This window comes from Bos mutus, chromosome 19 (genome assembly GCF_027580195.1).
Source record: "Bos mutus isolate GX-2022 chromosome 19, NWIPB_WYAK_1.1, whole genome shotgun sequence".
NCBI lineage: Eukaryota > Metazoa > Chordata > Mammalia > Artiodactyla > Bovidae > Bos > Bos mutus.
In genome coordinates, this window is record NC_091635.1 from 18520515 (window position 1) to 18542575 (window position 22061).

At 42.0% G+C, this 22061-nt stretch overlaps 1 protein-coding gene across 1 annotated transcript in view; it reads right to left on the bottom strand.

Annotated features, from left to right (window-relative positions):
* Positions 1-3207: 3207 nt before the first annotated feature.
* HS3ST3A1 (heparan sulfate-glucosamine 3-sulfotransferase 3A1) overlaps positions 3208-22061 on the bottom strand; it is an 86490-nt gene continuing 67636 nt past the window's right edge. Inside the window, exon 2 of the mRNA XM_070388791.1 lies at positions 3208-5927. Coding sequence (XP_070244892.1) covers positions 5306-5927 — 622 coding nt within the window. The 3' untranslated portion in view covers positions 3208-5305. The remainder of the gene's footprint in view (positions 5928-22061) is intronic.

Here is a 22061-nt window from a genome sequence, read left to right on the forward strand (position 1 = left end):
TTTGCAATGAAAAGAAGCCCCCAAGGATGATAAATACTCGATGTTTTTTATAAGAAACATGTGGACCATGGTTTAACAATGTGTGGACTAGACAGTAACCTTGACGCCTCTGAGGAATTAGAAAGCCAGAAATCTAGCTTCATTACATACCAGCCAGCCAGAGCTAGCAAAGGACGCCGTTTCATCCTGTCTGACCCTTCGTACCTAAGAGATCAGACCCAGGATGATGGGAATGAAAAGGGCTCAGAGCAGAATGCATGATCTTTCTTTCTTATTACCTTTTGACAGTGAAATTAGAGGAGAGTTAAGATGTTGAGCATATAGCTATTAAAAGAACACAGCCAACAGTTGGCAATTTAACTGGAAAATTAGGGTTATAGCCTGAAACATACTCACTAAATATCTTAAATGTCCCACAATGGATTCCTATATTAGAAGTGATTTCTATTTTCAGCTTTATTTCCTCCTGACATAATAAAAATCCATTATTTTATTACTCTGTATTTGAGGTTGCACTGCTTTATAATTTTCCCAAATTCACTTTTTTTTAAGTTTTAAAGGTTCCAAAATTTCATGATGTGACAAACAGGTTTGTGCTTTTCCTATCCATGGTTCTCACCTGTGTAGCTGAGACTCTGAATGCAAATCTGTTTTCACATTGATGAAGATATTTCAAGGACCACAAACTCCACGCAACACTGATGCTTCTTGATGTTTGGGTTTTGAAAGTCCTATTATTCCTCAGTGATTATCGGCTGCAACATGAGCATAGATGGGGGTTTTATTTCTATGCTAAGACATATATATATTTTTTTAAGATTTTTTTCTGATGTGGACCATTCTTTAAAGTCTTTATTGAATTTGCTACAATATTGCTTGTTTTATGTTTTGGCTTTTTGGCCACGAGGCATGTGGGAACTTAGCTCCCCGATTAGGGATTGAACCTGAATCCCCTACACTGGAAGATGAATTCTTTTTTAAAAAATTATTTTATTTTTTACTTATTTGGCTGCATTGTTTGCTAGCTGTGGTGCTCAGGCTTAGTTGCCCTGTGGCATGCGCAATCTTACTTCTCCCCACCAAGTATTGAATCATGTCCCCTGCATTGGAAGGTGGATTCTTAACTACTGGACCACCATGAAAGTCCCAGAAGGTGAATTCTTAACCAATGGACTGCCAGGGGAGTTCCTACACTAAGACTTTCAGTGGACTGAAAAACTCCATATTTTCCTAATTTGGGGAGCCATACCTTCTCTTTGATTCTACGGTGATCACATCAAAGACCTGGTAGAAAATGTAACAGTAAGAACTCATCTTCCTTTGCTATTACTCATCCACTAGGGGTCAATTATAAACCACCGCAGGTCCATCTGAATTTAGCTGATTAACATAAACCCAGGCATTTACCTCTATCTCCTGACACTTGGTCGCATCAGGTGACAAGAAATACTGTCAAGGCACTCTCAAGGAGGAGGACTGAAGCTGTAAGACTTGAACTTGAGAAATACTCTAGAAATGTTTAATGATATTTTTTCATGTGAAGCTGTTTCCACTTCTCAGAAATGCAGCCATCCGTTTGTTACAATCTGTTTCTGTGCCTCAGTTGTAAAAACCCAGCTCAGCAAAGTTTCTCTTTAGTACTTCTCTTGACAAAGCACACCCTTAAACTCTGATCTGCTTACTATAATGGAGTCATTTATAGAGTGAGAGAAAGAAATGTTTTCAAGAGAAAACCTAGAGTGCTGAGTGAAAGAATTACCAGTCAAGCATTAATTAGAATCTGTCTTTTTAGACCTGGTTTGGACACACACCAGCTGTAACTGGTTTACTTCTTCAGCTGGGAACCACAGCACCATTGGACATTTTGGGTGTGATGATTCTTTGTGATGAAGGCTCTCATGTACATTATTAGATATTCGGCAGCATCCCTGGCACTGATTCACTAGGAGTACCCTATACCCTACCATGCTTATTTAGAACCCCAAAATATCTCCAGACATCACTTGGGATGAAAAATTGCTTTTTTTGAGAACCACTGTCTCCAAACTTAGTTTTCTCATCTGTACAATGACTGAATGTGAGTGGAAATAGGTGTTGATTTAAGGAGAAAAGATGCCTTTAAGGGTAATCTGCTACATTCATATAAACTATTATATTATTGCTGTACAGGCAGATTTTATTTATTCACATATTAAATGCTGCTTATCTGCATAGGTACCAGATTTGGCAGGTCTCAGCTGACAGGATGGAGTGTTTGGAAGAAACGTATCCTCCTTACCAGCCAGCTTTCCTGGTGGCTCAGATGATAAAGTATCTGCCTGCAACGCGGGAGACCTGGGTTCAATCCCTGGGTCGGGAAGATCCCCTGGAGAAGGAAATGGCAACCCACTCCAGTACTCTTGCCTGGAAAATTCCATGGACAGAGGAGCCTGGTAGGCTGTAATCCATGAGGTCGCTAAGAGTTGGACACGACTGAGCAACTTCACTTTCACTTTTCCTCTTTACAACTGCAAAAATCAAGTTAATTGATAGACACATCAGTGTTTTAAACCCCTGCACAACCAGCAGAAGAAAGGATTCAAGTGCCAAATGGGGATTTAATCCTGATCACTGTCACGGTTTACTCTAACTTTGAGGATCTTTGAAAATAAGATAATTGGAGTGGGATTAATACTCCAGAAATAATAAATATCCATTCTCTAGAAGCTTATTGATCTCTAGTCAATAGACTAAAATTTATTTCTCTTAGAATTTCTTACTAATCAGAAGAATTTATACACTGTAGGCATGGCCTCAAAAGCAAATGATTCAGAATGAAGCTGCAGACCTCTGGTTGTTCTCTCTATCTGAGAGGAGAGCAGGAGGTCAGTGGACATGATTGTGGAGCAGACAGCTTGGAGGAAGGGTGACTAAGAGGCTCAAATCAAGAGCACAGCCTATTTCTTATGTGATGTAGCCAAATGGACAAAAGAAATCTGAGTCCAAGTCCACACACAGCAAGGGGAAATATCACATAAAGGCAGAAATGGAAAATTCCTATTCTGGGGTACACTGACCTGAGATATTCATACACTTGGTTAGGATAAAGAACGTCTACCATTCTTATGAAATCTTAGAAGGTTTTCCCGGAATATTCTGTAGTCATCCATTTAAAAAGTCACATGAGAAAACAAAACATCTACATGCAAGAAGAAGTTCTTTGCACTCAATTCTGTTCTTTTATTATTTCTTAACACAAAAAGATGAAGGCTGCTGAATACAGTTGTTAGATGTGCTTGTTTACTTGTGCGAGCCACCTTTGGGTGAGGCCAAGCAAATGCTTATGAGAGAATCAGAAGCACAGACATAAGAGAAAAGATGAAAAGAGTGTAAAATGAATTTCTTATTGCTGGTAGTCATGATTCAAGTAGGAAAAAAAAAACAGGCTGTAGCGTCAGGAAGTTGAGGGTGCAGAAGGGAAGGAGATCAGTTGGGAAAGGGGACCTGGATTTGGGGTCTACTTAACCCCCATAAAAGAGAATTAATAAATAAATCCAGAGATTTAAAGCAAGAATAGGATACCTAGAAACTTGTTTTTTTTCCTTCATTTTAATCCCGTGTTAGACTTCTCAAGAAATACATAATTCACTCAATAATAGCATCTCTGTCAAATGCACAATAAAACCTCATATTTTAAAACAATGTTACGTTCTTTTGATTGACAAAACTGAGAAGAAAAAAGAATACTGTTTTAGAATACTGGAGTGTCTGGTCCTTTATGTTTTAGCAGACATGGAAAACTTCCATGAGATTGGAGACATTTTCCTCTTGGGTTTAAACCTGTAATAAAATGTTGCTGACAGACTAATTATAAATGTTTTATATAGTTTGTGCATATGTGCTCTTCTCTAAACCAATTTAATTCCCATTAATGCTAATCTGGTTAATGCCCACTCAGAGAGGAAAGGAACACTCTTAATAAACTATTGATTTATTTGAGCTATTTAAATGGGGAACAGGCAGAAACAGATGGGAGAATAGAAAAAAAAATCACTGTTTTACCCATATCTGCAGTTCTTAGAGTATTTTCCAAATATTAATGAATATTATAATTGGTATAAAGAGGAAATGGGAAAAAAATAAAGTGACAAAGTGACAGCCCTCCCTCCACCCATAAAAAACTGAGGGCCTTGTAAATAAGATGATTTGTTTTTTTTTTTTAGTACTAGCTCCAAGGTTAGAAATAAGATGTTATAACAGAGGCAGACTTTGTTAAAAAAAAAAAGAGGTTAAAAACTGAGGTTGATATTTGCAAACTCTTACTGAATGGGTTTTTAAGAAAAAAAATAAAGTAATCAAAACAAGAATAGGTAAATTCTGCCCCTACCACAGTTTGTCCTGCTCCTAGTGTGAGTAGCCACCTTGTTCTCCATGCAACAATCCAGTAATTCCCCTCACTTCAATTCAGTTGGGATTTCCACCTCTTGGGGTGCTTTAGCAAGCCAAGACTGCCTCTTAAAAGACATTGTGTCCAGGACAGAGTAGTTTCCTTGAGCACAACTGTGTAAGATGTTTGAGCACCATAAGGCTTGCCTAGAACTCAAAAGCAACAGGAAACCCTCCCCAAACTAGCCAAGCATTTCTAAAGGATGTCTGTGCCTTTCCCATTCTCCCTGGGAAGAGTGGCACAAAGCAGGGAATAAGCGGAAGATGGAGTTTTGTCAAGGGTCTACCATCTGGCGGTAAGATACATTACTTAACCTCCCTGATACTCAGTTTCTTTATCTGTAAAATGGGGATAATAGCCTTCCTGTTCTGTTGTTAAATCACAGCTGAGTATAAGGATCAAGAAAGATGTAGTTGAAAACACTGTGATATCCGAGAAGTGATGGGTAACCGTACAGAATTATTAATCGGGAAAAGGTTTAAGATAAAGTGGCACAGGAACAAAAGTAAAGGGAGAAAAACATCAGGAGAGATATCAATTTTATCTGGGCTGTGTTAAAAAAGAGAGTGAGCTATACTCTCAGGGATTTCTTGTAAGTTTTAATGGTAACTGACACTCATACTTCATAACGGTGAACGTAAAACATAAAATAAAGATGGAAAATGGAGATTCGTGCAGATTTCCTTTTTTTCGAAACCTTTGCGGTTGGTTGTTCATGCCAGTGAGGGTGGAGAGGAGAACAATCTCTTTAACATTCATGAAAAAAAAAATACTGAAACAAATATCGGCAGCGCAAATATTAAACTGCTTCTTCTCTACCGATTGGTAAAAAAATATATTATCTTCTGATATTTTCTTTTTTCTTTTTAAATTATAAGTTCATCCGTCCCAGCCGAAGTCGTGGCCCGTCATCTGGTAGAACTTGCGGTTGAAGGGCCGGTAGAAATCCCGCAGCTGCCGCAGCACCTGCGCGTCGATCTCGGGGTGGGGTCTGCCCTTGGTCTTGCCCAGGCAGTGGGGGCGGCCGCTGCCCTCCGCCTTCTTGAGGCAGGGGAAGCCCTTGGTCTGGTTGAAGTAGAAGTGCTTGTCCGAGATGATGCGCTTGAGGCCCAGGAAGTCCTGCACGCGGCCCAGCTCGCCGGCCGGGTCGCGCACCAGGCGCTCACCGCTCACGAAGAGCATCTGGCGGGCGGGGAAGTGGCGCAGCCAGCGCTCCAGATGCTCCGCGTACAGGCCGATCTGGATGGCGCTCCACGAGCGGTCCACCAGGCCCGCCGAGCGGTTCCGGAAGGCCAGGCTCTCGAAGCTGGGGATGTCGGGCCGCTTGGAGAGCGTCTGCGTGTAGTCCGACACGGCCCGGGTCACCGGGTCCCGCACCACCACCAGGAGCTTGGTGTCCTTGGACATGGCCGAGATGCGCGCGGGCGCCTCGCGCGTCACGAAGTAGCTGGGCGTCTTCTCCATGGTGATCTGGCCTTCCAGGGTCCTCGGCATCAGGTCCCTGCGCGGAGCAAACAGACCAGGGCGGGTCAGAGGTCACAGCTCTTTGGCCACACGTCTCCAAGTCAACACTTTAAAAATATTGATTGTTAATGGGAGGTTAATTGCTATACAATGTTGTGTAAATTCCTAGTGTACAACAGCGTGAATCAGCTATAGGTATACACATACCCCCTCCCTCCCACCCGCCCCTTCATCGCACCCGTCCCCCTATCCCACCCCTCTAGGTCATCATAGAGCATCAGGCTGCAATGTCAACACTTTTAATCCTGGCACCATCTAATTACAGTTGTAGAAACATGAAAAAATGCAAGCCGAATTTTAGAGCTGAGAGGTACAGGAACGTCCCTCTGAAGCTTGGAGATCAGATATCCTCTATCCACTTAAGATGTGAAGGCACCTTAGTTTAGAGGAGAAGGAATAGGATTCAGCATTCTCTGAGATCCTCTTCTGGCGTCACCTCTCCCTTATTTTCTGCCCTATCCAGCTTTTAGAGGGCTCTGAACATCTGCCATGAGAACCTCAGGTCCCTGAGTGGAGCAGAAAGGCACATTAGAGCCAGGAGCCTGAGTGCCTTCCCCTAATAGACTCCGTGAGCTTCTTTCTAGGAGAGCAGAAGTCTTATGCACCCAGAGCCAGGTCGCCTGAGTTGAAGTACCAATCGCTGCCCTTACTAGGTATGTGACTGTGACCTCGGAGAAGCTGCACAGACACTCTGCACCCCTAGTTGCTCGCGGATGTACTTTATGGGAAATAATAATACTATTTTAACCTCCTATGGTTGTTTTGATGTTGTATAATATTAAAGGTATTAATATACCTCGATAGCTTACAAAAGTGCCTGGCACAAAATAAGTGCAATGTAATTTTTTTATAATCATCAACCCACAAGGTGGTAAGAAAATAACCTTGATCAAATTCTTTTAGGTGAATTAGAATATTGTAATAAACACAATTATACAGCAGTGAGATGGTGTTAAAATACCCTGAGCCCTTTTTGTGGTTTTCTTGTAAACAAATAAATTATAATCAACATAATATCATTGTGTAGCACACAAAATATTTCTCTTTATAATTCCTGAACTTTCCCATAACAAACATCAAATAATTCATCTTTTATCATCTAATAATTTGAAATGCCACCGTTATAATAGTTTAAATATCGTGGTCCCTCTCTCTGTTGGCCCAACTGTCATGTTAAGTTACTATCGTGTTATGGTAATATATTTTCATGTACATCAAAGTAAATTCTGACTCTGTTGTTCAAAATATTCTTGATGATTCTTGTCTGTTTATTCTTCCTGACAAATGTTAGAATCACTTGTCATGTGGGGGGAAAAAAAAATTCCTGTTGGAGTCCTGTTGGAGAGATTGCTACCTAGTTCAAGCATGAGAAAGGATGGGTTTCAGAGCCAGTCCAAAAGTACAAGCAGGTGAAATAAAACCTATGTATTTTTCCAAAAGTGTACTGCCATTAAATCCACTATTTATCATAGATTTGAAATAGGTATCTGTATGTTGTTGTTTAGTGGCTAAATCATGTCCAGCTCTTTTGTGACCCCATGGACTGTAGCCCACCAGGCTCCTCTGTCCAGGGGATTTTCCAGGCAAGAATCCTGGATCCCTGGGATCTTCCTAACCCAGGGATCGAACCCAAGTCTTGTGTTTCATGCGCTGGCAGGCAGGTTCTTTACCACTAGCGCCACCTGGGAAGCCCAAAGTCATCTAATACTGGTGCTTTTAAGGGTTGAGGATAAGAAAGGGACTAGAATCTTCAAATACATTTACAGTTTCTCCTGTGGTTATTGTTTTTTTTGTAATGATCTGCTTCATCTTCAGTGCATTTTGTCAATTAATATTTTTCTAAAAATCACCCAGTTGAGTAGTTGAAGTTTTATGCCCTATCTCAACTATAATTTTGTGGAGTTTTTTTCCTGCCTTTCTTTCTAGTTTGGTAGATGACTTTTCAAATTTACTTATTTGCATTTTACTTTTTTAATGACATTTATTCTTTTTCTATTCATGCTTTGCTCTTCCAATTTAATTAACTGAATGTTTAGTTCATTTATTATAATTTCTCTCAAGTAATAAAAACATTTTGAAGTTACTGTTTTCAAGTACAGACTTGGTCAAATTCCCCAAACTTCAACATGCACTGTTGGTCATTTGCATAACTTCACAAATATTTAGTAATTGCACTTGATACTTTTTCTTTTTGGTCCAGGCATTAGAATTGATTTTACTTTTATTAAATTCTGATGGTTGACTTGCTGGTTTCATTCATAATTATTAATTTCTATTTCACCTTTGTAGTAAAAAATGCACTGTGTGTTACATGTGTCTGCTTTTGTTTGATTTCCTATAATTTTATTCCTCCTGTGTATTTGCTAATTGTATATTATGAAAAATTTCAAATATACCCCAAAGTAGAGAGTACTATAACATACATCTCACGTAACTTACATCCAGCTTCAAAAAGCAACTGACTGCCAATTTCATTTCCTCCCTAACCCTCTATGTCAACTCCCCCATCACCCTAAATGAATTACTTTGACGTTTATCTCAGACATCATGTCAATTGCTTCACAAACAATCTGTTGCCATGTGCATTTATACCTGGCACAAATTCTTCAACATTCGTGGCAATAAGCCACTGATGCTGGCTTAGTTTAATGATACAGATCTCCTCACAATTTACTTTCTTTGATATTTTAGTCAGCTTATCTTTACTTTTCTTTTGGAGGAGAAATGATAATTAGATATCTGATTCCTCTTGCTTTTTTCCTTGTTGATTTAAGATATCTGCAATTCCTTTTTCAGAACTTTTAACTGTGCCCCCATCCCCCATTTCTTAGACATAGCTGAAGGTCTGGGTAAGAAAAAGCAAAGACCAGGGAGGTCTGTGTTAACACAAGGGAGACACAGACGGTTGACTGCCTGTGTAATGCTGGGGCCACACAAAATCCAGATTTTGTCACTGCATACGTGTGTATGCATACATATTCACAGTGACAAAATCTGTGTATTTGTTACATATATACACACATGTATGGGCTTCCCTCAAGGGTCAGCAGTAAAGAATCTGCCTGTAATGCAGGAGACTTGGGTTCAACCCCTGGGTCAGGAAGATCCCCTGGAGAAGGGAAGGGCAACCCACTCCAGTATTCTCGCCTGGGAAAGCCCATGGACAGAAGAGAATGGAGGGGTACAGTCCATAGGGTCACAAAAGAGTTGGACAGGACTTAACAACTAAACAACAACAAAAACAGCGCACACACACACAAACACACACATATATATTCCCTTCATGGAACTGAGAAGTCGGCTAGACCAAACTACTTTGGAAGCTAAGTTACACTTTTATAAGATGAGCCAGGAGATCTATACAGAAACTGTTGGACTATCTCAGGGAAGAAAATTGGATCAAATGTGTGAAAAAGTTCTGGACTGTAAAAAAGCACACATCAGACACCACTGAAATGATGAGGAGTATTCCATGATTTTTTTAAAAGAGTCAGCATTCTTGCCTCCTTTCCTATCATCTCTGACCTTTAACCACTCGACCTCGTATTTTGCCAGTAGAATAGAGATAACACCCTTCAGATGGGAGCTGCTGGTGGGCAATCTCAGTCTTCCTGCCCTCCGGCCCTGGGGAGAAGTAGACTCCCCAGCGGCCTGTCAGCAGAGATTAAAGTCATAGATTGTGCCAGCCCAGAGGAAATATTACCCATATCCCTGAAAAAAAGAAATGCTATTTTAAATTATCTTGATAGGGTAGGAAAAGAGCTATCCAAAGTAGGAGGAGTTTGAAGAGGAAACAGCTAAAATAGGATTTCAGAGGAAAAACACATTAATTACTGTCATCTTCAGGATGAGGGAAGTGGATGGGATGGGGAGTCCGAGTGAACTAGGGGCTGCCTGCTACCTTCTTTCTTCATAAAGGAAGAAATGCAAGTGCAAGTAAATCCTTGATGAGGCTTATATTGCTGAGAATTGTTGCTTTGTAAAAGGACTCATCTCAGTTCAGTTCAGTCACTCAGTCGTGTCCGACTCTTTGTGACCCCATGAATCGCAGCACGCCAGGCCTCTCTGTCCATCACCATCTCCCAGAGTTCACTCAAACTCACGTCCATCGAGTCAGTGATGCCATCCAGCCATCTCATCCTCTGTCATCCCCTTCTCCTCCTGCCCCCAATCCCTCCCAGCATCAGAGTCTTTTCCAATGAGTCAACTCTTCGCATGAGGTGGCCAAAGTACTGGAGTTTTAGCTTTAGCATCATTCCTTCCAAAGAAATCCCAGGGCTGATCTCCTTCAGAATGGACTGGTTGGATCTCCTTGCAGTCCAAGGGACTCTCAAGAGTCTTCTCCAATACCACAGCTCAAAAGCATCAATTCTTAGGCACTCAGCTTTCCTCACAGTCCAACTCTCACATCCATACATGCCCACTGGAAAAACCATAGTCTTGACTAGATGGACCTTTGTTGGCAAAGTAATGTCTCTGCTTTTGAATATGCTATCTAGGTTGGTCATAACTTTTCTTCCAAGGAGTAAGCGTCTTTTAATTTCATGGCTGCAGTCACGACTCATCTCAGAATTCTTTAAATAGCCATCTCCCTTTTAAATTCTTAGATTCGTTTCCTTATTGCAACTTGAATTTTAATGCTCAGAAAAGAGCTCCTTTATCACACAAAACAAACTGCACATATATGTTGGAATATAGTATTTCAAAGAGGTTAGGTGAATTTGGACATTTTCCTTCCTTACCCGAGTGAAGCATGTACTATGACTGTTCTGTATAAGGGCTCAGCCTGGGACACACATTGGAAGGGCCACCTGAGCACGATGAGAGCTTCTCGGAAACACTGGGCAAGTGAGGGGAGCATAGAGGTGAGTGCAATGAGAAGACATGTGGGTTTGTCTAAAGACCAGACAAGCTGGGGTTCAGGGTGAGAAATTCCAGTGAGCAACAGACAGGGTGGGTCCTAGGACGCCTTAGTTTCCAGGCAAATAGGATTGGCTGTTCCATTCACTTTGCAGGAGTGAAAATAATTTGGAGACATTTTATAGTAGAAATGGGTAGGATAAAAGCGTAGAAACTAGAATTATAAAGAAAAATTAGAGATGCTTATTTGTTTTCTCCTCAATATGTCAAGGAGAAGAAGGAGTTTCACAAGCAAATGAAGGATTATTACCAGGTGCGTGGCATACTTTTTTCTTTGTCCCCAGAGAAAAAAAGAACTCACCATAGCCAAAGAGTAGAAGCAACACAAGTGTCCACAGAAGGCTGAGTGGGCAGACAAAACATGATCTAGCCATACTGTGGAGTATTACGCAGCCTTTAAAAGGGAACAGAATTCTGACACCTGCTGCAACATGGATGGGCCTTGAGGCCTTTATGCTGAGTGAAATAAGCCAGGCTCAGAAGGATACAGACTATGATCCCACTTGTATGCGGTCCCTAGAGGAGCTGAATTCACAAAGTAGAACAGTGATTGCCAGGGCTGGGGGCAGGGGGAGGGGGAGTTTGTCTTTGATGGGGATTTTAGTCTTGCAAGATGAAAAGAGTTCAGGAGAGTGATCACTTAGCAATGTAAATGTACTTACTGCTACTGACCTGGGAAATGGTCAGTTAAAATGGGCAGTTAAAAATGGCTAAGATGGCAAATGCCATGTCTATTTTATCCTGATTTCTTTAAAAAAAGAACTCACCCAGAAGACAAAGACATCAAATTGTATCGATAGAAATGAATTAGCCAGTTACAAAAACGTATACACTAGATGATTTCTTCTATAAAAAGCTCAAAAACTGGCAAAACCCACCTCTAGTGTTAGATGTCAGCTCAGCTGTTGCCTTTGGTGGGGGGAGGATTAGTGACTGAAAGAGGCCACAGGGGCTTCTGGAAGGTCAGGAATACCCCAGTGCAGGATCTGGGTGCTGGTGACATGAGTGTATCCACCCTGTGAAACATCACTGAGTCGGATCCTAGGATCTGAGTCCTTTGCTGAACGGTGTTATACTTCAATAAAAACTTATAGCACATATAAAAATAAATGGACCAATTTTCTACAGTTCTCCAAGGAACACATGGATTTCAAGAAGGGCATTTGCGAGACTTCCTGGGTGGCTCAGTGGTAAAGAATCTGCCTGTCACTGCACATGACAAGGGTTCAATCCCTGGTCTGGGAAGGTCCCTCATGCTACAGAGAAGCTAAGCTCGTTGCACCACAACCACTGCGGCCTGTACCCTGGAGCCGGTGCTCCACAGTAAGAGAAGCCAGTGCAATGAGAAGTCCACGCATGGCAACTAGAGAGTAGCCCCTGCTCGCTGCAACTAGAGAAAAGCCTGTGCAGCAGTGAAGACCCAGCACAGCCAAAAACAAGTAAATAATTTATAAAAAAGGGCATTTGCTAAACCAACTACATCTCCAATTTGTGGAAGTTTAGTAAATAAAGGGACAAGGTTTGAGCTCCCATCTCTAGGAACCAGTGGTCCTCCCAGGGACCCCTTGCCCCTCACCCCGGGTAAGTTATCAGAACAGGAGCTGCCTGACCTCTGTCCCAAATGAGATTCTCCCAGCACTTATAAGCGCCTTGGAGTTCAGTGTCATGGAGGATGTTTCTCTACTGTGTGGACACAAGCACAGAGATAGCTTAAGAATGTGGTATGCTTGCAAAACATTTATCAATGGTTTTCTCCTGTAAGATAAGCTAGACATTATGCTCCCAGTTTTTCGGAGGAAGAAGCTGAGATTTAGGCAGGAAAAGCAGCAGGTCCAAGCTACCATGGTTGTCTATGGGAGGTGATGGATGGTCCTCCCCGTGCCTGTGGCCAGGTTATCCCTGTCTCACAGGATGAGAGAAAAGTCAGCAGACAAGAGCGATAGGAAAAGGACATGCAGAAGGTGACTTGGATGGAGCCAGTTCGATGGATGCAGACCCCGATAACGTGAGAAAGTTACCCCATAGGGTGGCTGTGAAGAGGCTGAAAGGCCCAAATTGAACACAGATGAAGGAATTTGTCTGTTTGAAACAGGGGAGCTGCGTGAAATTAGACTGAAAAGGGGAGGGTGTGATTAACATCAGTGAGAGATTAAATCTGAGTCAGCGTACAAGTCAGGATGGATCAGGAAAGCCCTGCAGGTAGTTAGATATATCTGGGGAGGCTCTTCCAGTGTGATCCCAGCTTGAGGAGCTGAAGACCTGGGTTAGGGGCTGATAGTGAGGAAGAAAAAGGCGGTGAGAAAGGGAGGAATACTGATGGGAGGCAGACACAGGGGGCCACATAACTGATTTATGGAGCGAACAGAGGAGACATTTTCAAAGAAGATCCCAAAGCTTTACAGGTGGAAAATGATAGAAATTTTACTTTAAAAAAGCCTCCCAAACAGATCGCAAAACAAAAATGCAGTTGTACTGCATAGCAAAAGAAACTCTGCTCAATGTTATATGGCCTCCTGGATGGGAGGGTTTGCGGGAGAATGCATGTGTATGGATGGCTGAGTCCCTTTGAGGGTCACCTGAAACTGTCACAATATTGTTTGTTAATTGGCTATACTAAAAAAAAAAGTTAAAAAAAAATAAGACCATTGCTACAGTCCTTATTTTTATTTAAAAAATAACTATTGGAAGAAATACATCACTTAATTTATATGATGCATAAATAGAAGATACTAAAGAATCTTTCACATGAGGGAAAAAAAAAAGATTTCTGCCTAAGAATTCTAATGGAGACAAAAGACAACATATGATTGCTTTTATCCTAAAACATGGCTCAGATGGGTCATACATCTCCATGAAGAAAATGGAGTTTCATAGGAAACTCAAAACTGGGAATAGAAGTGTGGATTCAGCTTGGATTCTGATGTTAAAAGCTATGTGACCTTAAGTGGATCACTTAAGTTCTCTGGGCCTTGGTTTCTTCATCAGCAAAATACGACCACCGTCCCCCATGTCTCAGAGGCCATCCCAGCTCTAAGGTTCCATGTATGTTCAGGGCTTTAACTCATTAGTAACCTGTTAGGTTGAAAGTTCCACCCAGCCTCACACTTGCTGATCTCTTCTGATGTGTGACTACCAATCAAATAAAAAGATTTTTGCAGATTATTAAGCAGGACAACTTGGCATCAACAGAATTGATTTAAGAATCAATGAGGTTGAAAAGAATGCAGCTCCAGTAACAGACACCAAGGCAAAGTGCTGAGGCTGGTTCAGATGAAGGCTGTCTTGGCATCTCCCTGGTGCCTGGAGGCAGCAGAAAGACCAACTAGCCCATCCACCAGCTGAGTAATCTTGCTGCCTTTAGGAAGGCAGGGTCAAAGGAGACCCATCTCTGTATCTGCTTTTTTTTTTTTTTTTTTTTGGCTGTACCATGCAGCATGTGGAATCTTAGTTCCCTGACCAGGGACCAAACCCTGGGAACCAGGGAAGTCCCAAAGGAAACACATCTCTTCACCACTCATCCTCTGTGGTCAAAACATCAAAACAAGATGTCACTGCTAGAAAGTGAAATCCACAGAAAAGGACAGTCAGGAATTACCAATAACAGACCAATAACAGGCACAGGACAGTCAAGAATTCAATTCCAAGTGTCTTAGGAAGAACATGATGAAGACAGAAGCAAAGGAACCCGTACTTAGCATTTACCATAGAACGAGATCTGATATATTCTTTCCTGCATCTCACAACAGTGAAAAGCTAGAATTACTGGCATAATTTCTCAGAGGAGGAAATGGGCTCAGAGAGGTAATACGAGTTGTCCAAAGACAGACAGTAATGAGTGAAAGGGACAGAATGAAAATCCAGGTCCATTCTGCCCCAAAGCACACGCTCCTTCCACCTTCCTGGACCTGGGCAGGCGACCTGGGCAGGGGTCTATTGGCAGATGGCAGATCCATCGCTGACCTTCTGTCACAATGAGGGAATATTACAGGCACTACTTCCCTGTCCACCTCAAGAGCGTGAATCATTCTGTCTGGAATCTTGCAAACAGGTCGCAGACACTGCCTGTTTTTCAAAGGCTTTCTTCTGTAGGGGAAGGACCTGAGTTGTAAGGCAAAGGTAATTTACCTTGAGAAATAAATAAATCTGGCCCATGTACACATACATTTTTTTTTTCTCTTTTAGTCTCTGCAGCCAAACAGAACTGTGTGTCTGTTTCTGGAAACCTCCGGCAGCAGGAAATTCTAGGGAAAACATGCTCTTTTCATGGCCATGGAATGAAGGTGGTTCCCAGGGGGGCCCCCGATGGCGTGAGCTGGGAGCAGAGGAAGCAGGGTAACCCCCGTGCCGCCGGGCCTGCATCCCCTGGGCCAAGGGCAGCTATGGCAATATTTCTTTTCCTGCTGGCGTTATGTGGACCTCCACTCCAAACATGCCTTCTGAGGCTGGAAAGAAAACTCCCTTTTGCTGATTTTTTTGAGTTGGCTTCTGTAGGAAAGGAAGATATATGGTTTTGGAACCGGCTCCCACACTGACCGAATCTCAATGTGCAAATCTGATAAGCAAACTGTCGTCAAGATATCCAAGCATCAGACTTAAAGGCGGATACATTTCCCAGTGCCCTGAAAGCCAGTATTCCTTCTAAACATCTGAACAATCAAGTAAAGAGACAGAAAGAGATGGTTTTCATTCTCCGCGGGCTTATGGACAAAGGAAACTAGCTTATTTCAAGAAAGCAACACAATGTTCCTCGGCACTGCAGGGGAGGAGAATGAAGTCAAGGATTCTTGGTTGATGATGTGGGGGAGCCTCATGAAAGGGCAGAAAATACATCTGGATCCAGGTCATGGAGAAGGGCAGTCCTGAAGGGGAAGAGGCAAGGGTTATCTGGGATCATAAATTCAGTCCATAATCCTTGATGTCTGTGTGGGATCTCAGAGTTTCCCAAGCAATTCTATAATTTTTCTCATCTATGGACTCTTAGGAAATACAAAAATAGACCAGTATCTTACAAGGCTCATTGCTCCACCCTCTTATTTTCTCCTTCTAAGTTTACTTCACTGGGAAACTCATGTGTTCATAAGATTGAAAATATCCTTTCTAACCTCGTTTACAGCATCCCAAACTCTGTTTTATTTTTATTTCTTTTTAAAGGTTTTTTTTTTATGTGATCCATTTTTAATGTCTTTATTGAACATTACAACATTGCTCCTGTTTTGGTTCTGGTTTTTTGGCCGCAAGGCATGTGGGACCTCAGCTAGCAGACCAGAGATCGAACTCACACTCCTGCATTGGAAGATGAAGTCTTAACCACTAGACACCAGGGAAGTCCCCCAAACTCTGTTTTAAAATGGTGTCTGGCTCTTGGGAACTGAGGTACCTCTCCCAAAGTCCTCTCAAAACATCAAAGAATACCCAGAAAGAAGGCCCTAACCCCATTAAAAGCTAGACTGAACAGACCACCTAATAATAGGGGCAGAATCTATAAAGACAACCAGAGTCTAAGAGAGGACCTGGGAAAAGATAGGGACTTTCCACCTGTCCACAGTGGATCTATCTCTGGACATCTGGTGTTCTTTATGCATCAAGCTAGGGAGGGATGATCATTATTCTGTCCAGGTCACAGGTTTCAACACTAAGGGAGACAGTGAAGGAAGGGAAGCCTGGCATGCTGTAGTCCATGGGGTCACAAGGAGTTGGACACGATTTAGTGACTGAACAACAGAAATGTCTTAATGTTTCTAAATCCAGTTATAAAAAATGACAATAGAAAACAGTATTGGAGTTGGAGTTATTGAAAAGAACTGACTCACTGGAAAAGACCCTGGTGCTGGGAAAGATTGAAGGCGGGAGGAGAAGGGGTGACAGAGGATGAGATGGTTGGATGGCATCACTGACTCGAAGGACATGAGTTTGAGCAGCTCTGGGAGTTGGTGATGGACAGGGAAGCCTGGTGTGCTGCAGTCCATGGGGTCGCAGAGTTGGACACGACTGAGCAACTGAACTGAACTGAGCTGATAGAAAACAGAGATAAACTGAAATTAAATTAGGATCTAGAGCCTAAATAATATTTATAAACTCTTAGAAGTTTGTGTGTGAGAGAGAAAGATTACAGAAAGACAGAGAGATCAAGAATAAGCTGAAGAAAGTCAGATAAAGACAAATACAATTTGATATCACTTATATGTGGACTCTAAAGAAAATGATGAACTTATTTATAAACAGAAGCATACTCACAGACATAGAAAACAAACTTATGGCTGCCAAAGGGGAAAGGTTGGGGGAAGAGGGATAAATTAGGTGTTTGGGAGTAACATACAACGCCTACTATATATAAAACAGATAATCAGCAAGGACCTACTGTAGAGCACAGGGAACTATACTCAATATTCTGTAATAACCTACATGGGAAAAGAATTTGAAAATGAATAGATTTGTATACCTGAAACGAACACAATATTGTAAATCACCTATACTCTGAGTGTGTGCTCAGTTGCGTCAGTCGTGTCCAACTCGTTGCAACCCTTTGGACTGTAACCCAGGGGAAACATGCCTGCAAGAAGAGAGTCAAAATACAATCTCTCCCAATGGATGGACAGCAAGGTCCTGCTGTACAGCACAGGGACTGTATTCAGTGCCCCATGATAAACCATAATGGAAAAGAATACATGTATGTATAACTGAGTCACTCTGCTGGATAGCAGAAATTAGTACAACACTGTGAATCAACTATATATCAATACAGACTTTTAGATATATACATATGCATCTGTATATCTTAGCCCTGAAGCATACTAACTTGCTTCAGTTGTGTCCAACTCTTTGGGACCCTCTGGACTGTACCCCACCAGGCTCCTCTGTCCACTGGATTCTCCAGGCAAGAATACTGGAGTGGGCTGCCATGCCCTCCTCCAGGGGATGTTCCTCATCCAGGGATTGAACCCTGGTCTCCTGCATCTCCAGCATTGTAGGCAGATTCTTTACCTCTTGAATCACCAGGGAAGCCCCAACCATATTCCAATATACAGTAAAAACAAAAAATAACAACAAAAAAATGAGCTGGAGAAAAGGAAGTAGGTAGACTGCACTCTTGTCGGGGCAGCATCACTGAGGGATAACTGGAGGGAGTCTCAAAGCAACCCCCCGACCCAGCCTCGTGATTTCACAAAGGCAGGAACCTTTGAAAAAACCCAAAGCTAGGTGGACCCAAGGCTTGGCTTAGACCCTGCTCACCTGAGCCCTGGTTCACTGTTGTCGCCATGATTCAAAATTCTTCTCAAATTCTAGAAAGACAGCGAGCTCTGGGTTTGACCATGCTGAGGTTTCAACTCCCTAAACAATAAAGTTCATCCCTGCAGAGGAAATTCCCTTGTGGTTCTTTTGAGGCAGGAATGATGCATTAAACACGAGCCTCAATGAAAGGAAGGGCTGTTCTTCATCCTATCTGGTACTTTTAACCATGTTCCAAGATCAACCATCCAGAGGAGACATGAAATTCCTCATGGGGCGGGCAGGGTGGGGGCTGAGGGTGGGGCAGCTCTCCTAGCTCTGCGGCCACAGCGAGGGCTGCAGCCATGGCCAGAGCCATGCACACCCCCAGTTCAGCTCATTTTGGCTCCAGACAGGCTTTTATAAATGACTGGTCTGAGGGCTGTCAGCTTCTGTGCGGCTGCAGACGGATCCTCTCATCAGCCTGGAATTATCAGCCCTTCGCATACGTGCCACTACAGATAACGCAAGAAATGTGCTTTCGTGGCTTGAAATTGACGATCTAAGGACAGTAGAGCAGCCGAGACACATGGGGGCAGGATAAGAAAAACCTTGACATTTTAGAAAGCCTCTTTGTTACATTTGGATAAGGATGCATTTTTTGTTGTTGTTGGTTTTGGTTTCCTTGATTTCTGTTTGTTAGGTTCTGGACACAGAGTGGGTGCTCAGCAATATGCCTGCAAAGTTTATTTATTTATTTGTGTGTATTTTGGGCTGCTCTGGGTCTTCACTGCTGTGCGTGGGCTTTCTCTAGTTGCAGTGTGTCTCTTGTTGCGGAGCACTAGGGCGCTCGGACTTCAGTAGTTGCAGCACATGGGCTCAGTAATTGTGGCATGTGGGCTCTCGAGCACAGGTTCAGTAGTCATGGCACATGGGCTTAGTTACTCCTTGGCATGTGGGATCTTTCTAGACCAGTGATCAAACCTGTGTTTCCTCCATTGGCAGGCAGATTCTTTACCACTGAGCCACACCACAGAAAGCTCTGCCTTTAAAGTTCAAAGCAGGAAAAATCAACGTGAAGCTGTGATTTTTCAGGGTCTGGGGCCCTGGCCTCCCTGGATGTTCTTTCTAAAATGTGCCATCAGGACCTGCCATCAGCTTCCCTGGGTTTGAGCTACAAAACATGACCTATGTTCTGTCTCACTGAGAGAACTTCCAAAATAATCTCACTCTGGTGAGATGAGACCAATCTCCAAAATCATGGTATCATTGTGAAGTGAGGCAAATGGACAAAACTAAGTTCGGGAGAGCGATCAGTGAGGGTCCACAGATCCACTCCATTGACAAGGTTGCCACCTGTGCGGCCCCGGAGGAGAAAATCATGGCTGCAACAGGGACCAGGCAGCCTGTGGGTCAAATCCAGCTATTTGTCTCAGTAGCGAATAGCAAACACAGAGCCAGGTCCTTTGCTTACGGAGAATCTGTGGCTGATTCTGAACTTGGACGGCAGGTCGAGTACTTGTGACAGAGACCAGATGGCCTGCAGAGTCTAAACTATTTATGATCTTGACCTTTTCAGAAAATGTCTGCCGACCCCTGCTTTAGGTCATTATTGCCACCAGAACAAAATTATCATAAAAATCTTGACGGTAATGTAATTAGTATTTTGCTGAAATGAAGCATGAGAAATGAATTGTACTGCAGAAGATGTAATTGCTCATGATGTGTGTGTGTTTCCATTCATTACTCACCCACACATCGCTGGTCCATCCATAGATCCAACTGAGCAATAACAATTAAATCGAGTTACCTCTGGTATTTTGCCTAAACTTTCAGACACATAAAAACAATAGATTTAAGCATCATTGTTTTTTGTGTTGTTGTTATTAAGCAGTATTTCAAATTCAAATATTTCTTCTATCAAAATAGAAGAACAGAATATATTTTGTTTAACCATTTATTAGCTTGGTTTATCACTTTGGAAATGTTTAGACGCATGGGATATTTAGATGCGTGAATAGTTCTGTCCAGGGACCTGTTAAGCACATCAAGAGGATGTATCAGGCCTCAGAGAGGTCAGCACAGAGAAAAAAGGCAGATAGACAAAGCTTTGACTCCAAACAAGCCTGAGGGTCCCCAGGAACTGGACTTTCGAAATGAAGCTACTCACAGGGAGGCGCTCCATGGCAGAGATGCTGCAGGCGTGTTCTCACCACCTTTGTGTGATGGAGCAGGAAGGAATCTCTCTCCTATCAGTTCAGGGAAACAAACCACCGCAGGTTGCAGGGTGTGATCCCAGAGAAAAACAGCAGCTTTTCAAAAGACTTTTTTTTTTTTTTTGAACTGCACTGGGTCTTAGTTGCAGCATTCAGGTTCTTTAGTTTGGGGATGTGGGAGCTACTTCTCTGACCAGGGATCAAATCTGGGCCTCCTGCCATGGGAGCATGGAGTCTCAGCCACTGGACTGTCAGGGAAGTCCCCAGGCCTTTTTTAAAAACTAAATTAAAAAAAAAAATTTAATGTACACATTAAAAAAGTTCATTGTAGAAAACTTGGTTTAGAGAAGCCCCAAATTCTTCTACATTCAGATGTAGTATCTTGAAGTCTATCCATTCAAGGCTATTCTATGCAATTCTTTGTAACACTTGTGAAATGAGATCATTATGTATGTAAACCATTCTGAACTGCTTTTGTGCACTTAGAAATAGGAAATTCCTGACCTTAAATACACACTGACTTAATTTAAATGACCGTGTAGTATGCTATGATATGAACCGCCACGAAGCGTTCAGCCAAGTCCTTACTGTTGGCTACTTAGGTTGTTTCCAAAGTTAAACATTTCATTCATGTTTGATTATTTCCTTTAAGTAGAAGGGAAGGTGTGTATATTTTAAAGGTTTTTGAATCATATGGCAAACTGGTCTTCTATGAAAATATTTAAACTTTAACTCTGAATTTTAATATATTATTTCAGATATCTCAGTTCTACTTCAATATATTAAAGTATGTCTTCTAATGCATTCATTTATACTGTGTATTATGAATATTGCATAATTAATGCCAATAAATATATGGAAATAATTTTTAAATGTTTAATACTTATGTTTTAAGCCAGTGAACATTTTCCCAGACATTTATTAGGAATGCTATTTCTAAAGACATTTCCTGGTTATGTATTTTGGTCTATTATTTTCTACTGAGATGCCTTTTTCTTAGATTTTATTTCCTTTATATTGACATAAGGAGTCTTTCAAAACACCATCTGATGTCAGGAAATCACACTGACATTCTTGCCATCTTCCCATTTCAAACACCAATTCACTGCACATGTTCAATAACTATTTGTTAAGTGAATGAACAAGTAAGGATCTGTTGAATTATTATTATACCTTTAGTTTTGACCCCAAGTGTAAGATTTTTATTTTGCAAACCTTTGTCAAGTGTCCACTTGGGTCAAGCACCCCACCAGAAAACAGAACAATGAGAATCAGAAAGACAGCAGCCCTGCTCTCAAAGAACTTACCCTCTTGACAGAAAGACAGAATAGCAAAGGGGTTTGGGACAATGACTGTAATAGGAGTGCTTAGATTTTCAGCGAAGGACCAGATCTGCCTAAGGGATTTAGAGAAGGCTTCACAAATACAGTGATGCCTCCGTGAAGACTGGAATAACAGTACAGTTGCACACACTATGAACTTGAGACCCTGCAGGGTGGGGGTGAAGGCAATCACCAGTGATGTTACATGCAGATTCACTTTTTCATGGGTTTCACTAGAGCTTATCGGTCAAGGGGACCAAGAAGCAGGATTTTAGAAGAAACAGGGTTTGAAGCATGGAGGCGCAGAAGGTGGTGACACATTCAGGGAATTACAAGTGGCTCAGTCTTGCTGGAGGATAAAACAGGAGGAATTCCATAGGTTCAATGTACTGAAACATCAGTGTCAGTACAGAAAACTTTATGCAAATGTGTGTCTACGGCAGCACC